The sequence below is a fragment of the Triticum urartu genome, chromosome 2A (assembly GCF_056163025.1).
Source record: "Triticum urartu cultivar PI428250 chromosome 2A, HENAU_Tu73, whole genome shotgun sequence".
NCBI classification, from domain to species: domain Eukaryota; kingdom Viridiplantae; phylum Streptophyta; class Magnoliopsida; order Poales; family Poaceae; genus Triticum; species Triticum urartu.
Window position 1 is genome coordinate 612,679,630 of NC_141874.1, and position 23,076 is coordinate 612,702,705.

The 23,076-nt window shown below is 46.6% G+C and overlaps 1 protein-coding gene across 1 annotated transcript; it reads left to right on the top strand.

Annotated features, from left to right (window-relative positions):
* The first annotated feature begins 1,353 nt into the window (after positions 1-1,353).
* LOC125537498 (cycloartenol synthase-like) lies at positions 1,354-22,966 on the top strand. The gene is made up of 7 exons (XM_087544551.1): positions 1,354-1,823; positions 2,539-2,724; positions 2,982-3,071; positions 3,145-3,339; positions 3,426-3,510; positions 4,461-4,627; positions 19,912-22,966. The coding sequence occupies exons 1-7, from the start codon at positions 1,620-1,622 to the stop codon at positions 19,999-20,001; spliced, it is 1,017 nt and encodes a 338-aa protein (XP_087400677.1). The 5' UTR covers positions 1,354-1,619; the 3' UTR covers positions 20,002-22,966.
* Positions 22,967-23,076: the final 110 nt, after the last annotated feature.

The window sequence follows — 23,076 nt, forward strand, 5'->3', positions numbered from 1 at the left end:
ACAACTGAGGGAATTAATTTCATGTAAATCGGCCAGCCACAGCTCCAAGAATACGCGGAGGAGGTGGCCCGGGTCGGCGTCGGCGCCGTCCGGCACGGGCCACGGGCCCGCTTCCAAGCGCGTCTGCGCGTCGGCCACACACGCCGTGTCCTTCAAGTGCCACTTCCACCGCACCAACTCCCAGGGTCACGGCCATGGCCAGGGCCAGGGAAGCCGCCCTTCTTTGCCCCCTTCACCGGCCGCGGCCAACGCGGTGCCGCGGCACCCGGCCTCGCCGCCCTCGTCCTCCAGCACCGTCGCGACCCAGTGACGCAGTCCAAGCATCGGCCTCGAGAATCAAGAACGCTCGACAACGTAGAGGGAAGGAAAGGCCATATACATGTCATAAGAAAGGGAGTTTATTTACTGCTCCCTCGATGTATTGTTTCCTTTGTTTGGAGATTGATTACCATCCGTGAGTTAAGGTAAGGTTTACGTGATTGAGCGATTTTTTGAAAATCAATTATTTGTTTTCTAATTAATGTAATTGAGTGATTTAAGGTAAGGTTAATTAATTTAGATTTGATCTTTAGAGATTGTTCGTGATTGATTCTACATTACTAAATAACTTGCGCCAGTATGGAAAGTTCTAATCTGTTTAGATTTCTTTCGTTGTGTGAGAGGGTGACGCGAAAATAAACCGATGAAGTGAGGGGAGGGGACGAAAAAAATCTACGAAAAAAACCAGCGAAGGTGGGAGGAGGTACAAAAAAATCCATGAAAGATGGGAGGAGACTACCAACTGTTTCATTAGGAGTAGAAATTATTAGAGATTATTTGTTTCCTGAAAATCTATTATTTTTTTCCTAAAGCAAATTGCATTAATGAGAGAGATTTCGTAGATTTGGCTAAGGTAGGAAAGAATCTATTATTTGTTTGCTAAAGCAAATTGCATTAATGGGAGAGATCCGTTGATTTGGTTAAGATAGGAAATAATCTATTATTTGTTTACTAAAGCAAATTGCATCAATAGAAGAGATCCGTTGATTTGGCTAAGGTAGGAAAGAATCTATTATTTGTTTCCTAAAGAAAATTGCATTAATGAGAGAGATTTGTTAATTTGGCTAAGGTAGGCGGTTTTTGTGATTCGTGGCGGCTTAGTGTGAGGTGGGACGAGGTACCAAAAAAAACCATGGGAGGTGGGACGAAAAAAAACCTGGGAGGTGGGAGTTGTCCCTGGTTAACCTACGAAATTTCGTAAATTTTTTTAAGACGAAAAAAAATCGTGCGAGGTGGGACTAAAAAAAACCTGAAAGCGAGACTACCAACTGCTCCCTTAGGAGTAGAGATTTAACTACCCACCTACTCCACAATTATCTCACCTACCCAGTCTTTTTTCTAGCTCACCAACCCCCTATTCACAATCTTAATGCACACGGACAGTATTGATAACCCAAATTCCAATTTCAAAACAAACCCTCCTGCTATAGAGTTGCAGTTCTCATATACTGTACTAACGAGACGCCCACGCCCACCTGCGCGACGCGAGCCGAATCTCGACGCCGTCGCTGCATCGCCTGCGGATTCCGCAGTGGTGGTGGGATCCTTGTGAGGGAGGAGCAGGAGAACTGGAGGAGGAGATGTGGCGGCTGAGGATCGCGGAGGGCGGGGACGACCCGTGGCTGCGCACGACCAACGGCTACTTGGGCCGCCAGGTGTGGGAGTTCGACGCCGCCGTGGAGCCCGACCCCGAGGAGGTCGCCGCCGTTGAGGCCGCGCGCCAGGGGTTCGTCGCGCGGAGGCACCAGCTCAAGCACAACGCCGACCTCGTCATGAGAAACCAGGTAATGGTTTCCGGCTGTCCTGGTTCGTCGCCGATGCCCTGATGCGTCTCCTTGCCTTGCCTGGCTGGCGCGAGCTGCGTGTTAGTCGATCAATCCATCGATCAGTGGCAATGTGGCATCATGCGTTCGACTGGAACAAGCGGTAGTAGCATCACTTTGGCAGATTCTAGAGGAGGTCAGGTCCCGTCTCCCGTGAACCAGCCCTTAACCACCATTGCTTTCAATTAGCGATGGGTGAACTGAACTTATGATATTGTGGGATTATGGCTAGTTTATTTTAATGATCGGTACAGTCTGTGAGCCGGGATAGGCTCTCACTGGTTGCAGAGCTTCAGCCTTCATCTGTCATGTCAGATTAGCAGATGGCTGCAAAATTGTGGCATTATTCTTCTTCCGTTACTGTTGTGTGTTAAAACGTGCGCAGTGCTTCAATTCCATCTTTCAAACCATAGTTTACCATCAGTCCATCACACAGCACACGTTTGTCAAGCGTGCAATGCTTGATGACTTGATGTCAACGTGTTCTTCTTTTACTAATTTATCCTACTTCCATGTCAAATTCACTGAGACCCTGAAAAATGGTTACAAAGTTGAGCACTGAAGGGTTTTTGCATGATACGTACTGTTACTGACCAAACACATGGCATCGAAATCTTCTTTACCATGGCATATTATCTCCAATCACTTAAAATGTCTATTCTCTTGTATACTGCAGTTTGCTAAAGCAAATCCTCTTGAGCTGGACCTTCCTGCTGTCAAGCTGGAAGAGCATGAAGATGTTACTGAGGAAGTTGTATCAACTACTTTGAAAAGGGCCATCAGTCGCCTTTCTACTCTCCAGGCACATGATGGACACTGGCCGGGGGATTATGGTGGTCCAATGTTCCTTATGCCAGGCTTGGTACTTCCTTGAACATAACAGTAAAATGTCAAACTTGCTTGCTTTATTTGGATACACATTGCTCAACCGCATTCTGTGTCTAATCTTGTCATATGCTTTATAGGAAATTGTCTTGTCTCGTATTTGTGTGTAAGCACGAATATGGATTCTTTCTAAATGGAAACTGTGACAAGAATATCATCTTTGGATTATGTGGAAACATATTTTCCACGTTTCTTGTCCTAAATGAAAGCTACTCATTGTCTTTTCCCCTTGAGATTATAACCTTGTATGTGACTGGAGCACTGAACACTGTCTTATCATCAGAACATCAGATTGAGATCCGCCGGTATCTCTATAATCATCAGGCAAGGTTTCAGTTCTAAATTTTGTCACCCATAATTTGGGTAAAAATTACACTATTTTTTACTGGAAGCACAGAACGGAGATGGAGGCTGGGGTTTGCACATTGAGGGACCAAGCACCATGTTTGGTTCAGCCTTGACCTATGTCAGTTTGAGATTGCTTGGAGAGGGAACAGATAGTGGATATGGAGCTATGGAGAAAGGTCGAAATTGGATTCTAGACCATGGAGGAGCAACGTTTGTAACATCATGGGGAAAATTTTGGCTCTCGGTAGGGAATTAACATTTCTTTGTTTGTTTCTTAGTCGATTCCTTCTTTGGTGGGATTGAATTAATCTAATTCCCCAACTATTTAAGGTACTTGGTGTATTTGATTGGTCTGGTAACAACCCAGTGCCACCAGAAGCATGGTTGCTACCATATTGCCTGCCATTTCATCCAGGTTCTGGTTTCTTTCTTTAATCATCCATAACTTTACACAATGTTATACTTCCTCCGTCCCAAAATAAGTGTCTTAGATTTGTCTAGATATGGATGTATCTAGACTTAGTTTTTCTATATACATCCATATCTAAACATATTTACGACACTCATTTTGGGACAGAAGGAGAGTATGCTACCACTCAGATGACAAACATTGCCAAGTGTGTACTCTTTAACAAGTGTCCAGGGGATAAAATATTTGAGATACAAGTTTGCCCTAGCCGCTGACTTTAATGAAACAATGACATAGTTTATATGCTATGGGTTCATATAGAATTTGCATTAAATATTAAACAATAGATAGCAAACAAGCTCAGAGTAGTGGTTGTGATGCTTTAGACCTCCAGGCCCTGGGTTCGCCTCCCCATAAGAGCGAATTTCAGGTCTCCTTAAAAAGGTCACTTGCTGGCTCCCCTGGTTGGCATGAGTCGAACCGACCTGTGTGGTGGCCTGGTGGGAGGGCCCTCATGTACGGGGCTAGGCCTCAAACCACAGGGGGTGGACTCCCCATTTGGGCGTGGGTAGCTTTGATGAGCTTTCTAGGTCGGGCTCCATTTGAGCTTTTCTTATTGACAATACCGTGGGGGAAGTCTTTCCCCTACTGGCCCAGTTTTTTTTATTAAACAATAGATATTTCGACCCTCTGTCTTACAGGTGTGAGCATCGGCGCATGATTTTGTCCTATGTTAACTTACCACATAAAGTTCGATTGTATCTTTAGTATCATGACTTGTTTGTATGTTCTAATTGCCATTAATCTCACACAATAAAATTCTTCATCCATATATCAATTTTACTTCATTTAATGGCCAACAATCAACTTTAATTACTGCATATTAATCTGCATTCTTTTCAAGGTTGCTATGTTGTTCCTTGCTGATAGCTATTACGCTTTACAACACCTTGCAGAGCGAATGTGGTGTCACTGTCGAATGGTGTATTTGCCAATGTGTTACATTTATGGAAAGAGATTTGTCGGACAAGTTACACCACTTGTTTTGGAATTGAGAAAGGAACTTTACAAAGGCCCCTATAATGAGATTGATTGGGACAAGACTCGCAATCAATGTGCTAAGGTTCGTTAACTTTTATGCTTAATCTTACCTATTGGTATTAGTATATGGGATAAACTGTGGCACAAGTTCGTTGCATGATGTGCCACAGAGCACAGATTTTTCCATTAGTTCAAGTTGATCTTGGCCAAGGTGGTCGTCGCTTCTAGTTCTTGAGAAGTCCCACTGCCAAAAATAGTATGCTGAGTTGCTGAAATAGCCTCATTTTAACCGTGTCTGTTAAAAACACAGTTTCAGAAGTATATCTAGGGATGGGTTGTTTACTTATTTATTATCTGTGGTCAGTTATAGCTTTGACTCATACTAAGAAGATATAAACTGCCAAGAATCTTGGAGAGGTTTCCTAGCATGCTTTGACTCATACGCCAGAAAAGAGCTTGATGTCTACTACACAACCTTCTTCTTGTAGACGTTGTTGGGCCTCCAAGTGCAGAAGTTTGTAGGACAGTAGCAAATTTCCCTCAAGTGGATGACCAAAGGTTTATCAATCCGTAGGAGGCGTAGGATGAAGATGGTCTCTCAAGCAACCCTGCAACCAAATAACAAAGAGTCTCTTGTGTCCCCAACACACCCAATACAATGATAAATTGTATAGGTGCACTAGTTCGGCGAAGAGATGGTGATACAAGTGGTATATGGATAGTAGATAATAGTTTTTGTAATCTAAAAATATAAAAACACCAAGGTAACTAATGATAAAAATGAGCGTAAACGGTATTGCAATGCGTTGAAACAAGGCCTAGGGTTCATACTTTCACTAGTGCAAGTTCTCTCAACAATAGTAGCATAATTGGATCACATAACTATCCCTCAACATGCAACAAAGAGTCACTCCAAAGTCACTAATAGCGGAGAACAAACGAAGAGATTATGGTAGGGTACGAAACCACCTCAAAGTTATTCTTTCCAATCAATCCGTTGGGCTATTCCTATAAGTGTCACAAACAGCCCTAGAGTTCGTACTAGAATAACACCTTAAGACACACATCAACCAAAACCCTAATGTCACCTAGATACTCCAATGTCACCTCAAGTATCCGTGGGTATGATTATACGATATGCGTCACACAATCTTAGATTCATCTATCCAACCAACACAAAGGACCTCAAAGAGTGCCCCAAAGTTCTACCGGAGAATCACGACGAAAACGTGTGCCAACCCCTATGCATAGGTTCATGGGCGGAACCCGCAAGTTGATCACCAAAACATACATCAAGTGAATCACGTGGTATCCCATTGTCACCATATGTGACGCCCCCGATTTGACCGTACACTAATCATGCACGCAAATGTTTACGACCAAGATCAGGAACTCACAGGAAGATATCACAACACAACTCTAGACACAAATTAAAATATACAAGCTTTATATTACAAGCCAGGGGCCTCGAAGGCTCGAATACAATTCTCGAAGGCACAAGAGTCAGCGAAAGCAACAATATCTGAGTACAGACATAAGTTAAACAAGTTTTCCTTAAGACGGCTAGCACAAACGGGGATACAGATCGAAAGAGGCGCAGGCCTCCTGCCTGGGATCCTCCTAAACTACTCCTGGTCGTCGTCAGCGGGCAGCACGTAGTAGTAGGCACCTCCGGTGTAGTAGGAGTCGTCGTCGAAGGTGGCGTCTGGATCCTGGGCTCCAACATCTGGTTGCGACAACCAGGTAGCAGGGATAGAGGGAAAAGAAGGAGAAGCAACCGTGAGTACTCATCCAAAGTACTCGCAAGCAAGGAGGTACACTACATATGCATGGGTATATGTGTAAAGGCCATATCGGTGGACTGAACTGCAGAATGCCAGAATAAGAGGGGGGGTAGCTAATCCTGTCGAAGACTACGCTTCTGGCAGCCTCCGTCTTGCAGCATGTAGAAGAGAGTAGACTGAAGTCCTCCAAGTAGCATCGCATAGCATAACCCGAACCGATGATCCTCCCCTCGCCGCCCTGTGAGAGAGCGACCACCGGTTGTATCTGGCACTTGGAAGGGTGTGTTTTATTAAGTATCCGGTTCTAGTTGTCATAAGGTCAAGGTACAACTCCAAGTCGTCCTGTTATCGAAGATCACGGCTATTCGAATAGATTAACTTCCCTGCAAGGGTGCACCACATATCTCAACACGCTCGATCCCATTTGGCCGGACACACTTTCCTGGGTCATGCCCGGCCTCGGAAGATCAACACGTCGCAGCCCTACCTAGGCACAACAGAGAGGTCAGCACGCCGGTCTAAATCCTATGGCGCAGGGGTCTGGGCCCATCGCCCATTGCACACCTGCATGTTGCGTACGCGGCCGGAAGCAGAACTAGCCCCCTTAATACAAGAGCAGGCTTACGGTCCAATCCGGCGCGCGCCACTCAGTCGTTGACGTCACGAAGGCTTCTGCTGATACCGCGATGTCGAGTGCCCATAACTGTCCCCGCGTAGATGGTTAGTGCGTATAGGCCAGTAGCCAGACTCAGATCAAATACCAAGATCTCATTAAACGTGTTAAGTATCCGCGAACACCGACCAGGGCCAGGCCCACCTCTCTCCTAGGTGGTCTCAACCTGCCCTGTCGCTCCGCCACAAAGTAACACTCGGGGGCCGTCGGGAACCTAGGCCCACCACTACCTGGGTGGAACCACCTGCCCCTTCAGCCCCCATCTCCGAACAGTATCACAGGTAATGTAACTGTGTAAAGTATATTGTATATGCCCATGATCACCTCCCGAAGTGATCACGGCCCAGTAGTATAGCATGGCAGACGGACAAGAGTGTAGGGCCACTGATGGAACACTAGCATCCTATACTAAGCAGTAGGATAGCAGGTAATGGTAACAACAGTAGTAGCAAGGACATGCTATGCATCAGGATAGGAATAACGGAAAGCAGTAACATGCTACACTACTCTAATGCAAGCAGTATAGAGAAGAGTAGGCGATATCTGGTGATCAAAGGGGGGGGCTTGCCTGGTTGCTCTGGCAAGAGAGAGTGGTCGTCAACATCGTAGTCGAACTGGGTAGCAGCGGCGTCGGTCTCGGTGTCTAGCAAGAGAAGAGGGGGAAGAAACAATAAATATAATGCAAACAAATGCAAGACGATGCATGACATGACAAAGCATGATGCTAGGTGTACCATAACGCGGTAAGAGGTGATACCGGGGAAGGGGGGAAACATCCGGGAAAGTATCCCCGGTGTTTCGCGTTTTCGGGCAGAGAAGCCGGAGGGGGAAAGTTGCGAGTTCGATAGGTTAGGGATGCGTGGCGGACGGACGGGCTGCGTATCCGGGTTCGTCTCGTCGTTCTGAGCAACTTTCATGTTGAAAATAATTTAATCCGAGTTGCGGATTAAAAGATATGATTTTCTAAAGATTTTATTAATTTCTGGAATTTAATTAATTATTTAATTTAATTCGAAATTGGATTTATGACATCAGCATGATGTCATGCTGACGTCAGCAGTCAACAGGGGTTGACTGGGTCAAACTGGCGCGTGGGTCCAGTGGGACCCACCTGTCATACTCTGTTAGGTTAATTAGGGTTTAGTTAATTGGTTACTGTTTAATTAAATTAACTTATTAATTAGATTAATTAAACATGATTAAATATCCTAATTAATTCACTAATTAATTAATTAATTTTTAATTTAATTAATTTTATCAATTCATTTTTATTTTATTTATTATTTAAAAAAACGTTCTAGAGGAGGGGCCCTCCTGTCATTGGGCTAGGGGGTTTAGCGGGCGCCGGGTGCAGCGGGCAAACGGGCGCGGGCGCCTGGAGCGGGCGTAGCCCGGCTGGGCACCCGCCCAGGTCGACAGGGGAGGGAAGGGCGGCGGGGCGCCGACAGCTGCAACGAGCAGGCGCAGTGGAGGCGGCGACGAAGCGACCAGGGCCGCGGCAGTAGCGGGCGCGAACGGGACTGGTGGCCTAGTGTGTGGCGGAGGCAGAGCCGACGAGGCCATGGCCCGTGCGCGGCCAGCGGCCACGGTCGGGGCTCCAGTGCGGCGGAGGTGATGCAGGCGAGGGAGCAGCAGGGGCCGAGGGCGCGTGTCAGGCAAAGGCGACGTGTAGGCAGCGGCAGCGCTCAGGCGCCGCCGGGAGGCAGGTGGGTGCGGGCGGCAACAGCAAGGGCGGGCGCGCGAGCTCGCGCGCAGCCATGGGCGCGGGCCGCGCGGGAGCACCAACACGGGGCGGGGGGGGGGGGGGGGTCGCGGGCAGGAGCGAAGTAGCAGGAGGGGAAGGGAAGGGGGCTCACATAGCCCTGTAGATGTGCATTCGCGTGCTCGGGGAGGACCTGAGGTAGACGAACGGCGATGATGAGGTCGGGGTCGCCCGGCGAGGCAACGTCGGCGACGACGTCGGAACCGCGGCGTCGAGTGGCGCGGTGGCTTCGAGGGAGAGGGGCCGAGGCCGCGAGGAGGACCTCGAGGATGGGGCTGCGAGGTCCAGCGACGGGAAGGGCGACGGTGGCCGGGGAGTGAGGGCACTCTGGGCGGCGGCAGTTGGCGAAGGGGGCGCGGAGGAGTGCGGGAGGGGCGACGCTGGCGTCGGGCCCGATCCCGATTGGATCGGGGAAGAGGGAGTGGGGGTGCGAGTGGGGGGGAGTGGGTAGTGGGGTGGGTAGCGGTTTAGGGTATCGGGGGATAGGGCCATATAGGCCAGGGAGGAGCGGGGTGGGCCGGCCTTGTTGGGCCTGAGGCCAGCTGGGTCGTGGCCCAGTTGGCCAAGGGAGGTTCTGTTTTTATTTCAGTTTTGTTTCTGTCTTTTTTTTATACTTTCCTTTTTCTTTATTTTCTTTTCTGTTTTCTTTTAGTTTCCTATTATTTTTGTTTTAGCAAAATACCAAAATGGCACCTAATTTGTTGTTACCAAAATGCGACGGCCACATTAACTTGCTACCCAAACAAAATAGTTTAGTATTTTATTAATTATAAAAAGCATTTATATAATTATTAATGTTGCTATTTTATTCCTTTTAGAGTGTTTAAACATTTTATAAAGGTGTGGTTTGACCACCATAATTACCTATGCATTATTTGGCACAACCCGATCATTTTAGTTTTAATATTTCAAATCTTTTTATAGTTTGACTTGATTTTAAATTTGAATTTGAACGGGGTTTGAATCAACGCGAGTTTATCAACAGTGATCGTGGGACGTGGCATCATTAGTATAGAGTTACTGTAGCTTAATTATCCGGGCGTCACAGTTCTCCTCCACTACAAGAAATCTCGTCCCGAGATTTAGGAGCGGGAGTAAGGGGGAAGGGATCTGGTTACGAAATGCTAATGGATCTTCTCAGTCTTGGTTGCTCTTCTCGAAGAGGTTGATCCATAGTGTTGATGTCTTCATTTCTCTGCATCAATGCATCATGATGAAGTTGCCGTCCTTCCTTCCGGATCTTCACCGGACTTATGAAAAGATAAGAGGGGGAAAACTCTATAAGGACGGATTCTAACATAATTGATCATCGGACGATTAACTCAAGGGGAGAAGCATAAGTATCTCTTGATTTGAAACTTAAGAAGTTATCGAGAGCAAAGTAAGAAGGTACCATGAGAAGTTTCAAACGGATGGCAATCGTTCGATTTCTGAAACAACATGCGAAAGGGGTCCAGAGCAACAAGATTGAGTATTGCGTCTGTTACCAGAATAGATCACTTGGGACGGTGGCCCGTGAATTACATATGAGGCCACGTGCGAGGAATAACTTTGGGGAACAGGGGTGTACAGGAGAGTTAGGTTTCGATCCTGTGGAATTGTGGGTTATGGGCCCACCATGTGGTTTGAAAGTAGGAAGGGGGCCGACATCTTGCACGGTCACGATAGTAAGGCGTGTCAGAGGGTAGCCTGTCAGTTATGTCGGCAACAACATCGATACCAAGGGCGAGGGACGAAGAGAACCATTTTCCTGCTCATTGAACGAGGCGGGCCAATAGGCAAGGTTCTCGTCCATCGGTGGCTACCGAAATGTCATCAACAATAGTAACAGGGTCTTGCTGACAGAATTGTACACCGAGGTATATACATAAGCAGGAGAATATTACTGCTTAGATCATATAGATCACAAGAAAGGTTAAACCAAATATGGAAAGGAAATTGTGTTTAACACATATATCAGGGGTATATCCTTCCCAAGGACAAGCAGAGCATGATATCCTTGGCAGGATATAATGTAGAAAACTCTTTAGGAAAGGGGAGAGAAATTTCATGACATTTCCCATGCAACGGTGTTTGGATAATTGAGTAATAAACCTTTAGCATTGGGCTTCAAATGTTCTTGTTAAAAATCGGAGTACCACAGTCATGCTTTGAGATAGCATTGACATGGTCTTCAAGCAAAGGTCGGACTTTGGATACTCAAAAGATTCATCAGGAACAACTTATAGAGTAAGTCTTACAATTTCCTCATGGAAGAATGGTTAACCTTGCTAAAAAGTAAACTATAACAATAGGTCCTTCGGCCAGGTGTGCTTGCATGACATCACCTTACCGGGTCACATAAAGACCAATGTTAAAACTCTTTGAAACCGAGATTCGGATCTAATAGGTGTTAGGATACCTCAGACTCAGGATGTCTGACAAGGGAAATGTGTAACAGAAATTGACGAGAAGACATTGTAAGATTCTCGGGAAACGAACTATGGAAGCAAGTTCCAAAACAAAAATCCATCATTAACCAAGGAGAGGAAGAGGATGTGGCCGATGGACTCAACGACAATTTTTCGAGATCTCCAAAAGATGGGTTTCCACAATTATGTGAACAAGGAGATAACATTTGTCAGATCAAATGATATAATGATGTATGACCGAGGAAACATACACAATTAAACATTGGTTGAAAGGTGCACCCAAAATATGGGCTTAGGTAGCACGATCAAAGTTTAGAATGGTGATTCTATAACCAATAGTCTAAGAACGAACGGATGACCACAACATCAAAGCAATAGGGTCGCTAGAAGTACAGAATCCAAGCAGCACCGTTCACTTGTTGGTACCCCGGTTAGAACATACACGGGAACCAAGAAAGGATGGTGATGGTGAGAAGTATCACTATTTCAAGAATTTCCTAAGAGGTGGTGAAACTCTCACAACCTTCTTGATATAGAAGACAATAATGCTACCAGGTAGAACATAACCTAAGCTGGTTAGCAAGGAGCTCCATAACATGAGCAAGTTTGTGATGAAAGGAAGGTAAGGATGTTGTCGATGGTAACTCAAATTACCAAGGAACGAGGATGGCACTTATCATCAAGAATTCCATTGATATCTTGGAGGGAGTCAAAATGTTGACGATGATCACGACAATCTGTTGTCGAGAGGATCCACGAAGAAGCAATTGTCCAGCGACTGCATCAAGCAAAAGGACTGATGCAGCGAAAGATTATTGGAGCCACAGATACTACACAAACTCGGGGTCAAGTTTGTTGTTCGAGGTGAAACGATAAGACGAGGAAATTGACGAAAGCTTAGTTCATCGCCGAAAGTTGTGCTCTGGGAGTAAGGACCAGGTAGCATAGTTAAAATTTAGCACAATAAGGATATAGCCAATCAGGCTAGGAATGACTTGAAGGATTATTAAACTCATAAGCAACGAAAATTACTTAGAGTATTGAATCAGAGTGCGGAATTGATACACTTATCGGTGTTCTCGAGTGACTAATAACTCAAAACTCGAGGGGGATTAGAACCAGCGAGAATAATAGTTGATGAAGAACTCATAAGAAGTTATGTAGTTCCATGATATTCTTGAGGTACCAGAGGGTATACTCGAAGGTAGAGCAAAATAGAGATTGGACAGGTGTATTGTCCTGCAGAAGACAAGTACTTCAACTTGTCCGAGAATGGGATCAAAGAAGAGCAATATGGCCGGAACCACGATCGCAAAGGACCAAACATAGATACAGGACAAACCTATAACAAGGGGATTATTATCATTACAAGAAGCTTCGATGATAAGTTTCACATCGGGTCCATGGGCATGAACGCAAGGTTCAAGGTCGACTCCCACTTCTCCAATGCATACCCTTTCATTCACTTCTCATTTTTGACGAAGTCGTAGTGTTGAAATTTTATCTGGTAAATCACCATAAGAATATGACTCGTGAAAACTCTCGGGTTTGCACAGATTAGGGAAGGCATTGGTCCAACCCATCGGGTATCTTAGGAACATATACTACAAAGTTCAGAAGTAAATAACTCAAGCTCGAAAGCAGAGCAAGGTTGAGAAAGTAGATGATACAATTTACCAAAGGCAATATGTATCCGAGGGAAGGCTCACAAAATTATTGAATATGAATGACGTTGTCGGATAAAATCCATTAAAGGATCTGCCGGTCCATAACAGAGCTGATGTGAGTATTGGTACTCAACCAGAGGAAGAAACAATGCAAGGAGATCAGACCATAGAAACAACTGACTAATTCAAAGCTCAAATGCAAAAGAATTATGATTTCCGATCAAGGGATCAGAAGCAAACATTCTGATTAAGGATGGATAAGTTGCGTATGCTTAGGGGTACAATCGATGGCAACTTGATTGGTCGAGATCCAGCTCATGTTTAAAACGACGTCTGAGCCAGAAGGATGACTTCTAGGATCTGATTGAGGATTGCTAGCATTCGCAACATATTGAATCAACAGACTCAAAATGATAATGACAAAGGCTGCCAATAAGATTACTATACTTATGGAATTAACCATAATGCAAGCAAGCAAGAATTTCAAGAGCAATAAGCAGCTAAGGATTTTCGGAAGATCGAATGGTATTTCGAAGACTTTTGTGAAGTACATGAATCAACTGGGGATGAGCGGATACTCGGTGAGTGTGAGGAACTATCCATAGGGGCATTCAGGTGGTAAAGAACTGCAAGGTAGTAGACACAAAGGATTCTTGGAATATCCGAAGTATTTCAGGGTATCTTGTAATAACAAGACCAAGTTGGAAATGAAGTTATGGATGACAAGTGTATGTAGCTTCCCATAGGGATTTATCGGTGGTATGGAATTGCAACGGCGAAGAGCACAAGGGTCTCGAGGAAACATCGGAGAGTATCTTCAAAATTTTCATGTGCAGCAGATGATCATCGGTAATAAGGTGCTCTCCGGGTGAAGGTGATCACGAGATCCTAATGTTAGTTGTAGCAAAATTCATCTAACCCGAAAAGAAGAGAGAACAGAGTCCCAGAGTAAAGGTCGAAGAGTAAAAGATCCTAATACCACCCAGATGGCGACGTGGGCCCGTAAGGCACACAGTCATGTTAGTAAAAAGTTTTGTAATGTCTAGACTCAACTTCGGCCAAGGAGTGTGGAAGGGGGATTCCTACATGCAGTCGGCTCTGATACCAACTTATGACGCCCCCGATTTGACCGTACACTAATCATGCACGCAAATGTGTACGACCAAGATCAGGAACTCACGGGAAGATATCACAACACAACTCTAGACACAAATTAAAATAATGCAAGCTTTATATTACAAGCCAGGGGCCTCGAAGGCTCGAATACAAATGCTCGAAGGCACAAGAGTCAGCGGAAGCAACAATATCTGAGTACAAACATAAGTTAAACAAGTTTGCCTTAAGAAGGCTAGCACAAACGGGGATACAGATCGAAAGAGGCGCATGCCTCCTGCCTGGGATCCTCCTAAACTACTCCTGGTCGTCATCAGCGGGCAACACGTAGTAGTAGGCACCTCCGATGTAGTAGGAGTCGTCGTCGAAGGTGGCGTCTGGATCCTGGGCTCCAACATCTGGTTGCGACAACCAGGTAGCAAGGATAGAGGGAAAAGAAAGAGAAGCAACCGTGAGTACTCATCCAAAGTACTCGCAAGCAAGGAGCTACACTACATATGCATGGGTATATGTGTAAAGGCCACATCGGTGGACTGAACTGCAGAATGCCAGAATAAGAGGGGGTAGCTAATCCTGTCGAAGACTATGCTTCTGGCAGCCTCCGTCTTGCAGCATGTAGAAGAGAGTAGACTGAAGTCCTCCAAGTAGCATCACATAGCATAACCCTAACCGATGATCCTCCCCTCGTCGCCCTGTGAGAGAGTGACCACCGGTTGTATCTGGCACTTGGAAGGGTGTGTTTTATTAAGTATCCAGTTCTAGTTGTCATAAGGTCAAGGTACAACTCCAAGTCGTCCTGTTACCGAAGATCGTGGCTATTTGAATAGATTAACTTCCCTGCAGGGGTGCACCACATATCCCAACACGCTCGATCCCATTTGGCCGGACACACTTTCCTGGGTCATGCCCGGCCTCGGAAGATCAACACGTCGCAGCCCTACCTAGGCACAACAGAGAGGTCAGCACGCCGGTCTAAATCCTATGGCGCAGGGGTCTGGGCCCATCGCCCATTGCACACCTGCACGTTGCGTACGCGGCCGGAAGCAGAACTAGCCCCCTTAATACAAGACCAGGCTTACGGTCCAATCTGGCGCGCGCCTCTCAGTCGCTGACGTCACGAAGGCTTCGGTTGATACCACGACGTCGAGTGCCCATAACTGTCCCCGCGTAGATGGTTAGTGCGTATAGGCCAGTAGCCAGACTCAGATCAAATACCAAGATCTCGTTAAACGTGTTAAGTATCCGCGAACACCGACCAGGGCCAGGCCCACCTCTCTCCTAGGTGGTCTCAACCTGCCCTGTCGCTCCGCCACAAAGTAACACTCGGGGGCCATCGGGAACCCAGGCCCACCACTACCTGGGTGGAACCACCTGCCCCTTCAGCCCCCATCTCCGAACAGTATCACAGGTAATGTAACTGTGTAAAGTATATTGTATATTCCCGTGATCACCTCTCGAAGTGATCACGGCCCAGTAGTATAGCATGGCAGACGGACAAGAGTGTAGGACCACTGATGGAACACTAGCATCCTATACTAAGCAGTAGGATAGCAGGTAATGGTAACAACAGTAGTAGCAAGGACATGCTATGCATCAGGATAGGAATAACGGAAAGCAGTAACATGCTACACTACTCTAATGCAAGCAGTATAGAGAAGAGTAGGCGATATCTGGTGATCAAAGGGGGGGGCTTGCCTGGTTGCTCTGGCAAGAGAGAGTGGTCGTCAACACCGTAGTCGAACTGGGTAGCAGCGGCGTCGGTCTTGGTGTCTAGCGAGAGAAGAGGGGGAAGAAACAATAAATATAATGCAAACAAATGCAAGACGATGCATGACATGACAAAGCATGATGCTAGGTGTACCATAACGCGGTAAGAGGTGATACCGGGGAAGGGGGGAAACATCCGGGAAAGTATCCCCGGTGTTTCACGTTTTCGGGCAGAGAAGCCGGAGGGGGAAAGTTGCGAGTTCGATAGGTTAGGGATGCGTGGCGGACGGACGGGCTGCGTATCCGGGTTCGTCTCGTCGTTCTGAGCAACTTTCATGTTGAAAATAATTTAATCCGAGTTACGGATTAAAAGATATGATTTTCTAAAGATTTTATTAATTTCTGGAATTTAATTAATTATTTAATTTAATTCGAAATTGGATTTATGACATCAGCATGATGTCATGCTGACGTCAGCAGTCAACAGGGGTTGACTGGGTCAAACTGGCGCGTGGGTCCAGTGGGACCCACCTGTCATACTCTGTTAGGTTAATTAGGGTTTAGTTAATTGGTTACTGTTTAATTAAATTAACTTATTAATTAGATTAATTAAACATGATTAAATATCCTAATTAATTCACTAATTAATTAATTATTAATTTAATTAATTTTATTAATTCATTTTTATTTTATTTATTATTTAAAAAAACGTTCTGGAGGAGGGGCCCTCCTGTCATTGGGCTAGGGGGTTTAGCGGGCGCCGGGTGCAGCGGGCAAACGGGCGCGGGCGCCTGGAGCGGGCGCAGCCCGGCTGGGCACCCGCCCAGGTCGACAGGGGAGGGAAGGGCGCCGGGGCGCCGGCAGCTGCGGCGAGCAGGCGCAGTGGAGGCGGCGACGAAGCGACCAGGGCCGCGGCAGTAGCGGGCGCGAACGGCGCTAGTGGCCTAGTGCGCGGCGGAGGCAGAGCCGACGAGGCCATGGCCCGTGCGCGACCAGCGGCCACGGTCGGGGCTCCAGTGCGGCGGAGGTGATGCGGGCGAGGGAGCAGCAGGGGCCGAGGGCGCGTGTCAGGCGAAGGCGAGGCGTAGGCAGCGGCAGCGCTCAGGCGCGGGCGGGAGTCAGGCGGGCGCGGGCGGCAACAGCAAGGGCGGGCGCGCGCAGCCATGGGCACGGGCCGCGCGGGAGCAGCAGCACGGGGGGGGGGGGGTCACGGGCAGGAGCGAAGTAGCAGGAGGGGAAGGGAAGGGGGCTCACATAGCCCTGTAGATGTGCATTCGCGTGCTCGGGGAGGACCTGAGGTAGACGAACGACGATGATGAGGTCGGGGTCGCCCGGCGAGGCAACGCCGGCGACGATGTCGGAACCGCGGCGTCGAGTGGTGCGGTGGCTTCGAGGGAGAGGGGCCGAGGCCGCGAGGAGGACGTCGAGGATGGGGCTGCGAGGTCCAGCGATGGGAAGGGCGACGTTGGCCGGGGAGTGAGGGCACTCTGGGCGGCGGCAGTTGGCGAAGGGTGCGCGGAGGAGTGCGGGAGGGGCGGCGCCGGCGTCGGGCCCGATCCTGATTGGATCGGGGAAGAGGGAGTGGGGGCGCGAGTGGGGGGAGTGGGTAGTGGGGTGGGTAGCGGTTTAGGGTATCGGGGGATAGGGCCATATAGGCCAGGGAGGAGCGGGGTGGGCCGGCCTTGTTGGGCCTGAGGCCAGCTGGGTCGTGGCCCAGTTGGCCAGGGGAGGTTCTATTTTTATTTCAGTTTTGTTTCTGTCTTTTTTTTATACTTTCCTTTTTCTTTATTTTCTTTTTTGTTTTCTTTTAGTTTCCTATTATTTTTGTTTTAGCAAAATACCAAAATGGCACCTAATTTGTTGTTACCAAATATGCCACGGCCACATTAACTTGCTACCCAAACAAAATAGTTTAGTATTTTATTAATTATAAAAAGCATTTATATAATTATTAATGTTGCTATTTTATTCCTTTTAGAGTGCTTAAACATTTTATAAAGGTGTGGTTTGACCACCATAATTACCTATGCATTATTTGGCACAACCCGATCATTTTAGTTTTAATATTTCAAATCTTTTTATAGTTTGACTTGATTTTAAATTTGAATTTGAACGGGGTTTGAATCAACGCGAGTTTATCAACAGTGATCGTGGGACGTGGCATCATTAGTATAGAGTTACTGTAGCTTAATTATCCGGGCGTCACACCATAGATACGCATGGCAAGACCATCAAGTGTTCTCAAATCTTTAAAGACTCAATCCGACAAGACTACTTCAAAGGGGAAACTCAATTCATTACAAGAGAGAAGAGGGGGAGGAGGAACATAAGATCCAACTATAATAGCAATGCTCGCGATACATCAAGATCGCGCCAAATCAAGAACACGAGAGAGAGAGAGATCAAACACATAGCTACTGGTACATACCCTCAGCCCCGAGGGAGAACTACTCCCTCCTCGTCATGGAGAGCACCGGGATGATGAAGATGGCCACCGGAGAAGGATTGCCCCCTCCGGCAGGGTGCCGGAATGGGTCTAGATTGGTTTTTGGTGGCTACGGAGGCTTCTGGCGGCGGAACTCCTGATCTATTGTGTTCTCGAATGCTTTTAGGGTATATGGAGATATATAGGCGGAAGAAATATGTCAGGTGGGCCATGAGGGCCCCACGAGGGTGGAGGGCGCGCCCAGGGGGGGGGGGGGGTGGGCGCGCCCCCTGCCTCGTGGCCTCCTCGTAGATCCCCTGATGTGCACTCCAAGTCTTCTGGGCTTCTTATGATCCAAAAATAAGTTCCGTGAAGTTTCAGGTCAATTGGACTCCATTTGGTTTTCCTTTTCTGCGATATTCTAAAACAAGGTAAAAGCAGAAACTGGCACTGGGCTCTGGGTTAATAGGTTAGTCCCAAAAATGATATAAAAGTGTATAATAAAGCCCATAAACATCCAAAACAGTAGATAATATAGCATGGAGCAATAAAAAATTATAGATACGTTGGAGACCTATCAGCCTTTAAGAGGCCGAAAGCTTAGTACAGACATCAACGGGCCGAATTATGCGACATGCCTTTAACAGGTCCAAAGTCACGTTGGGCTTAACTGTTGCCACCTTTATCACGGGCCGTTAGTGGGCCCGATGTCCAGTCGGACCATATATGGCCCATGGGCAGCACGGGCCATTCCTAGGCCGAAAGTCACACCGGGCTAAAATGGGCCCATGTCTACATCGGGCCTCTAACAGGCCGAAAGTCACTGGGCTATAATTGGGCCCAAATATTCGGCGAACAATTAATGGGTCAGATCTGTCTTCGGGCCATAAATGGGCCCAAATATTCGGCGAACAATTAACGGGCCAGATCTGGCTTCGGGCCGTAAATGGGCCTTTATTAAGCAGGCCGTTATTGGGCTGGCCCACTAGTACCTGAGTAAGTACTACGGGCCTTTGACTGGGCTGGCCTTTTTAACCTATATGGGCCTTTGCTGGGCCGTGCCACGTGTCGACGTATCATAGGCGCTTTGGGTCCAATGAGTGGATGACATATGTCCCAACGGTGAGCCGACACGTGTTTGCTCCAGCCAATGATGATTTTACACGTGGAAAATCCCCATTGGTCGGGGCTGTTAACGGGTTATCGGATCCAAAACCGGACCCGATAGCTTAACGGCGTTCTGTTACGGTGGATGTCACGTGTCGGTCACCCTTGACGAAAGCACTTCTGTGACGTGCGATATATCATCATGGAAGTGGACACTTCCGTGATGATAATTTTGGTAATGTCGTGGAACAGTTCTACGACAACACATGTATGACTATCTTGATTCTGTCATAAATTTGTCATGGGTGTACATGCATGACAGAAAACGTGACCTACTGTGACAAACACATATCATCACGGAAGTGTATTTTTTTGTAGTGCATGTAGCTCACCCCGTGCCCTCATTTTGTCTCGGGCGTCGCCGTAGCGACCTCTCCCACGACGTCCGACGACCACCGCCGCGAGAGTTAAAGCCTCCCTCGCCACGGCCTTCCCCGATGACCGTGGCATACACCGGCGTGTTCTACATGTCTCCCTGAGCACGCACGTATGCCGGGCTCCGGAAATGGTGGCCGGAGTCACCGGCAATCATCGTCGCCGTCACCCCATGATACGTCCAAAATGCATCACTATTTTGTATCATAATTTACCTCTATTCATTGATATATTTCATGATTATGATGCTATTCTTATGATGTTTTGGCTTGTTTTACACAGTTTACAACTTTCTGGTGCCGAAACAGCAGACACAGGAATCAGCGGGTAAAAGTGCACATAGAGTGGGCATATCAGCACATCTCCAAATGACCTGAAACTTTCGGGGAAGGATTCTCTGAAGAAATAATGAAGGCACGCAAAAGTGGAGCCAGAGGGGGCCCACCAGGCTCCCAGGCGGCCTCTGGGCGCGGCCACCTCCTAGGTCGCGTCGGGTGGCCGCTTGGGAGGGGGGTCCCACCTTCGGGGCTCTCCTTTGGCCTGTATGTTCCCCGTGACCTAAAACCCCCAGAACAGAAGTTGGATCGGGAGTTCCGCCGCCGCTCCGAGGCGGAAACCACCAGAGAAGAAAAGACCTTTCCGGCGGGCATATTCCGCCGAGGAGAACTCCTCCCGGAGGGGGGGATCGTCATCACCATCATCATCATCATCATCACAGCATCATCGAGATCATCATCACCATCACCCTCATCATCAGCACCATCTCCATCACCATCCCATCTCACCATTGCAATCTGAGTAGTAACTTGCACTATTCATCCCCTCTACTTTACCGGTGTTGATTACTCCTTTGTGGTGAATGCTATTAAGTTTTGTTGGAGGATTTGTGTTATGACCAGATTGTTCGTCATCTATTTAGCACCTCTGATCATGATCTCTTTTATGTCTTTTGAGTAGTTACTTTAGTTCTTGAGGACATGGGGGAAGTCTTGTTGCTAGTAGTCATATGATGTTGAAGTAATATTTGTTGGTTTGTTATTTAAGTTGTGGTGTTCTTCTTCTAGTGGTGCTATGTGAACGTCGACTACATAGCACTTCGCCTTTTAAGGACCTAGGGGAAGGCATTATGTATAAAGGATGCTTACGGTGGGTTGCCGGAGTGACAGAAACCTGAACCCCAGTTCGCGGACTTTTGCACGAGGGAGTATTGGATCCTAGAGTTTATTGCTATTGTTAGGCTTTGCCTTAATTTCTCTCTTGTATTTGCGGATGCTTGCAAAAGGTTTAATCATAAGAGTGCACTTGTCTTAGTCTAGGCGGTATGCTAGCTTAGGTCCACCCGCACAACACTTACGAAAACAAAGGTAGTACCAAAACAGAGTATGGTGAAAACAACTTGACAACTCTCCCGTGTGTCCTCAGGAACGCTTTAGCCTTTGTAAGTTTAATCCCTCGGTTTATCCTTTGAGTTCAAAAGGATTGGGCCACTTGCTACACCTCAGCACCATTTACTTTCCTTGCTTTTATTTCTTTGTTGCTTATACCAGAAAATGCATAAAAAGTTACCTTTCAGTACTTGCAGTTATTCCTTGCTCAAGATCACTTGTCACTACCTTCTGCTCCTCGTTGGATTCGACACTCTTACTTATCGAAAAGGCTATGATAGATCCCCTACACTTGTGGTTCATCAAGACCATTTTCTGGCGCCGTTGCCGGGGAGTAGCGCTATTGGTAAGGAAACCTTTACACTATACGTGCTGTTTTTATTTTGCTGTTGCTACTTTTCGTCCGTATGGATAACTCTGCTCTTGGTTCTTTGCTTGTGGGGCACCGTCCCACCGCTGTTGTGGTGGAGAAGGCTCCCCCACCTACTGAAATTGTGCCTTTCAAAATACCAACTGGTATTGTTGATTATGTCTTGGCTAATCGATATGCAGGAGACAGACACCCTGGCGATCACTTGCTCTATCTTTCACAACTATGTTCCTTATTTAAGCTTGCAGGTGTATCCATGGATTTTGTCATGAGAAAACTATTCTCTCTATCATTGAAAGATAAGGCTTTTGATTGGTATAGGATCCTTGATAACTCTCATTTACTAAATTGGCAAGAGCTTATGCCTCTCTTTTATGCAAAGTTTCATCCTCTTCATGAAATACATCGAGACATGAACTATATTTATAACTCTTGGTCTCGTAATGGAGAAAGCATCACCCAAGCTTGGGGGAGATTGAAGTCCCTAATGCTCAAATGCCCCAATCATGAGCTCCCCAAGGAAATTATTCTTACAAATTTTTATGCAAGACTTTCTCGTCAGGATAGAGAGATGCTTGATGCCTCTTCTGGTAGGGTATTTCCAAACAGAAGCATTGAAGATAGGTGGGATCTTATTGAAAGGATCCAGAAGAACACTGAAGATTGGGAGATTGATAAAGGGCCATTTGCATTTCTGTCCCTAACTCGAACCACCTAATCAGATATACCCCTAATTCGAAAGCCTGCTCAAATTTGCCCCTCCACCGTTAGGTGCCCTTATAGAAATGCCCTTTTGCGCCGTTACCGTCCGGTCAAACAGCTTTGACCGTCTTGAAAAAAATAGCAAAAAAATCTAAAATTTTGTGAGATCGAAGATACTCATGTGCCCAAGGTGTGTGCAAATGTTTGTGCTATTTGGACATTCTAGGAGCTCGGGGCGAGGAAAAACAGTTAATCTGCACGCTTGTGAACAATAAATTTGAAATAAAATAGCAAAAAAATTTAAAAAAATATGAAATTTTTTGGCGTCAAAGTGGCTTGGGTGCACAATGTGCTTGCAAGTGTTTGTGATCAAATGACATGCGAGGAGCTCTAGTAAGAAAAAATAAAATAGTCATTTTTCCCAAGTTTTTTCCGGAGTCAAAATTTGTTTTTTCTCCACAAGCCCCTCCAATGTCCAAACACAACAAAAATTTGCACGCAGCTTGCAGATCCGAGCCTCTTTGATGCCAAAAAATTTCATATTTTTTTGATTTTTTTTGAATTTACTGTTCACAGGCTTACATATTTATTGTTTTTCCTCTAACATGAGCTCTTGGAATGTACGAACAGCACGAAACTTTGCACGCACCTTGCGAACCTGGGTATCTTTGATCCCATAATTTTTCAGATTTTTAGAATTTTTTTGCTATTTTTTTCAGGATGGTCAAAGCCCTTTGACCGACTTTGACCTGCTTTGACCGAACGGTAACGGCACAGAAGGGTATTTCTGTAAGTGCACCTAACAGCGGAGGGGCAAATTTGAGCAGGCTTTGAAATTAGGGGTAAATCTGAGAGTGGGCGCAAATTAGGGGCATAGATGTAAATGTACCATTGATAAATGTATTGAAACCATTATAAATTATGAGCATGATTACATTGAGAGCTATGTGAAAACTGATTACTTCAATACTGATTGGTCTTGATTCCCAG

Bases quoted from the DNA above. Each gene is read 5' to 3' on its own strand.
- LOC125537498 (XM_087544551.1), top strand. From the start codon at position 1,620: ATGTGGCGGCTGAGGATCGCGGAGGGCGGGGACGACCCGTGGCTGCGC. The intron at 2,725-2,981 runs GTACTTCCTTGA...TTTCCCCTTGAG, and splicing joins TGTTCCTTATGCCAGGCTTG to ATTATAACCTTGTATGTGAC. The intron at 4,628-19,911 runs GTTCGTTAACTT...TGTTTTACACAG, and splicing joins CTCGCAATCAATGTGCTAAG to TTTACAACTTTCTGGTGCCG.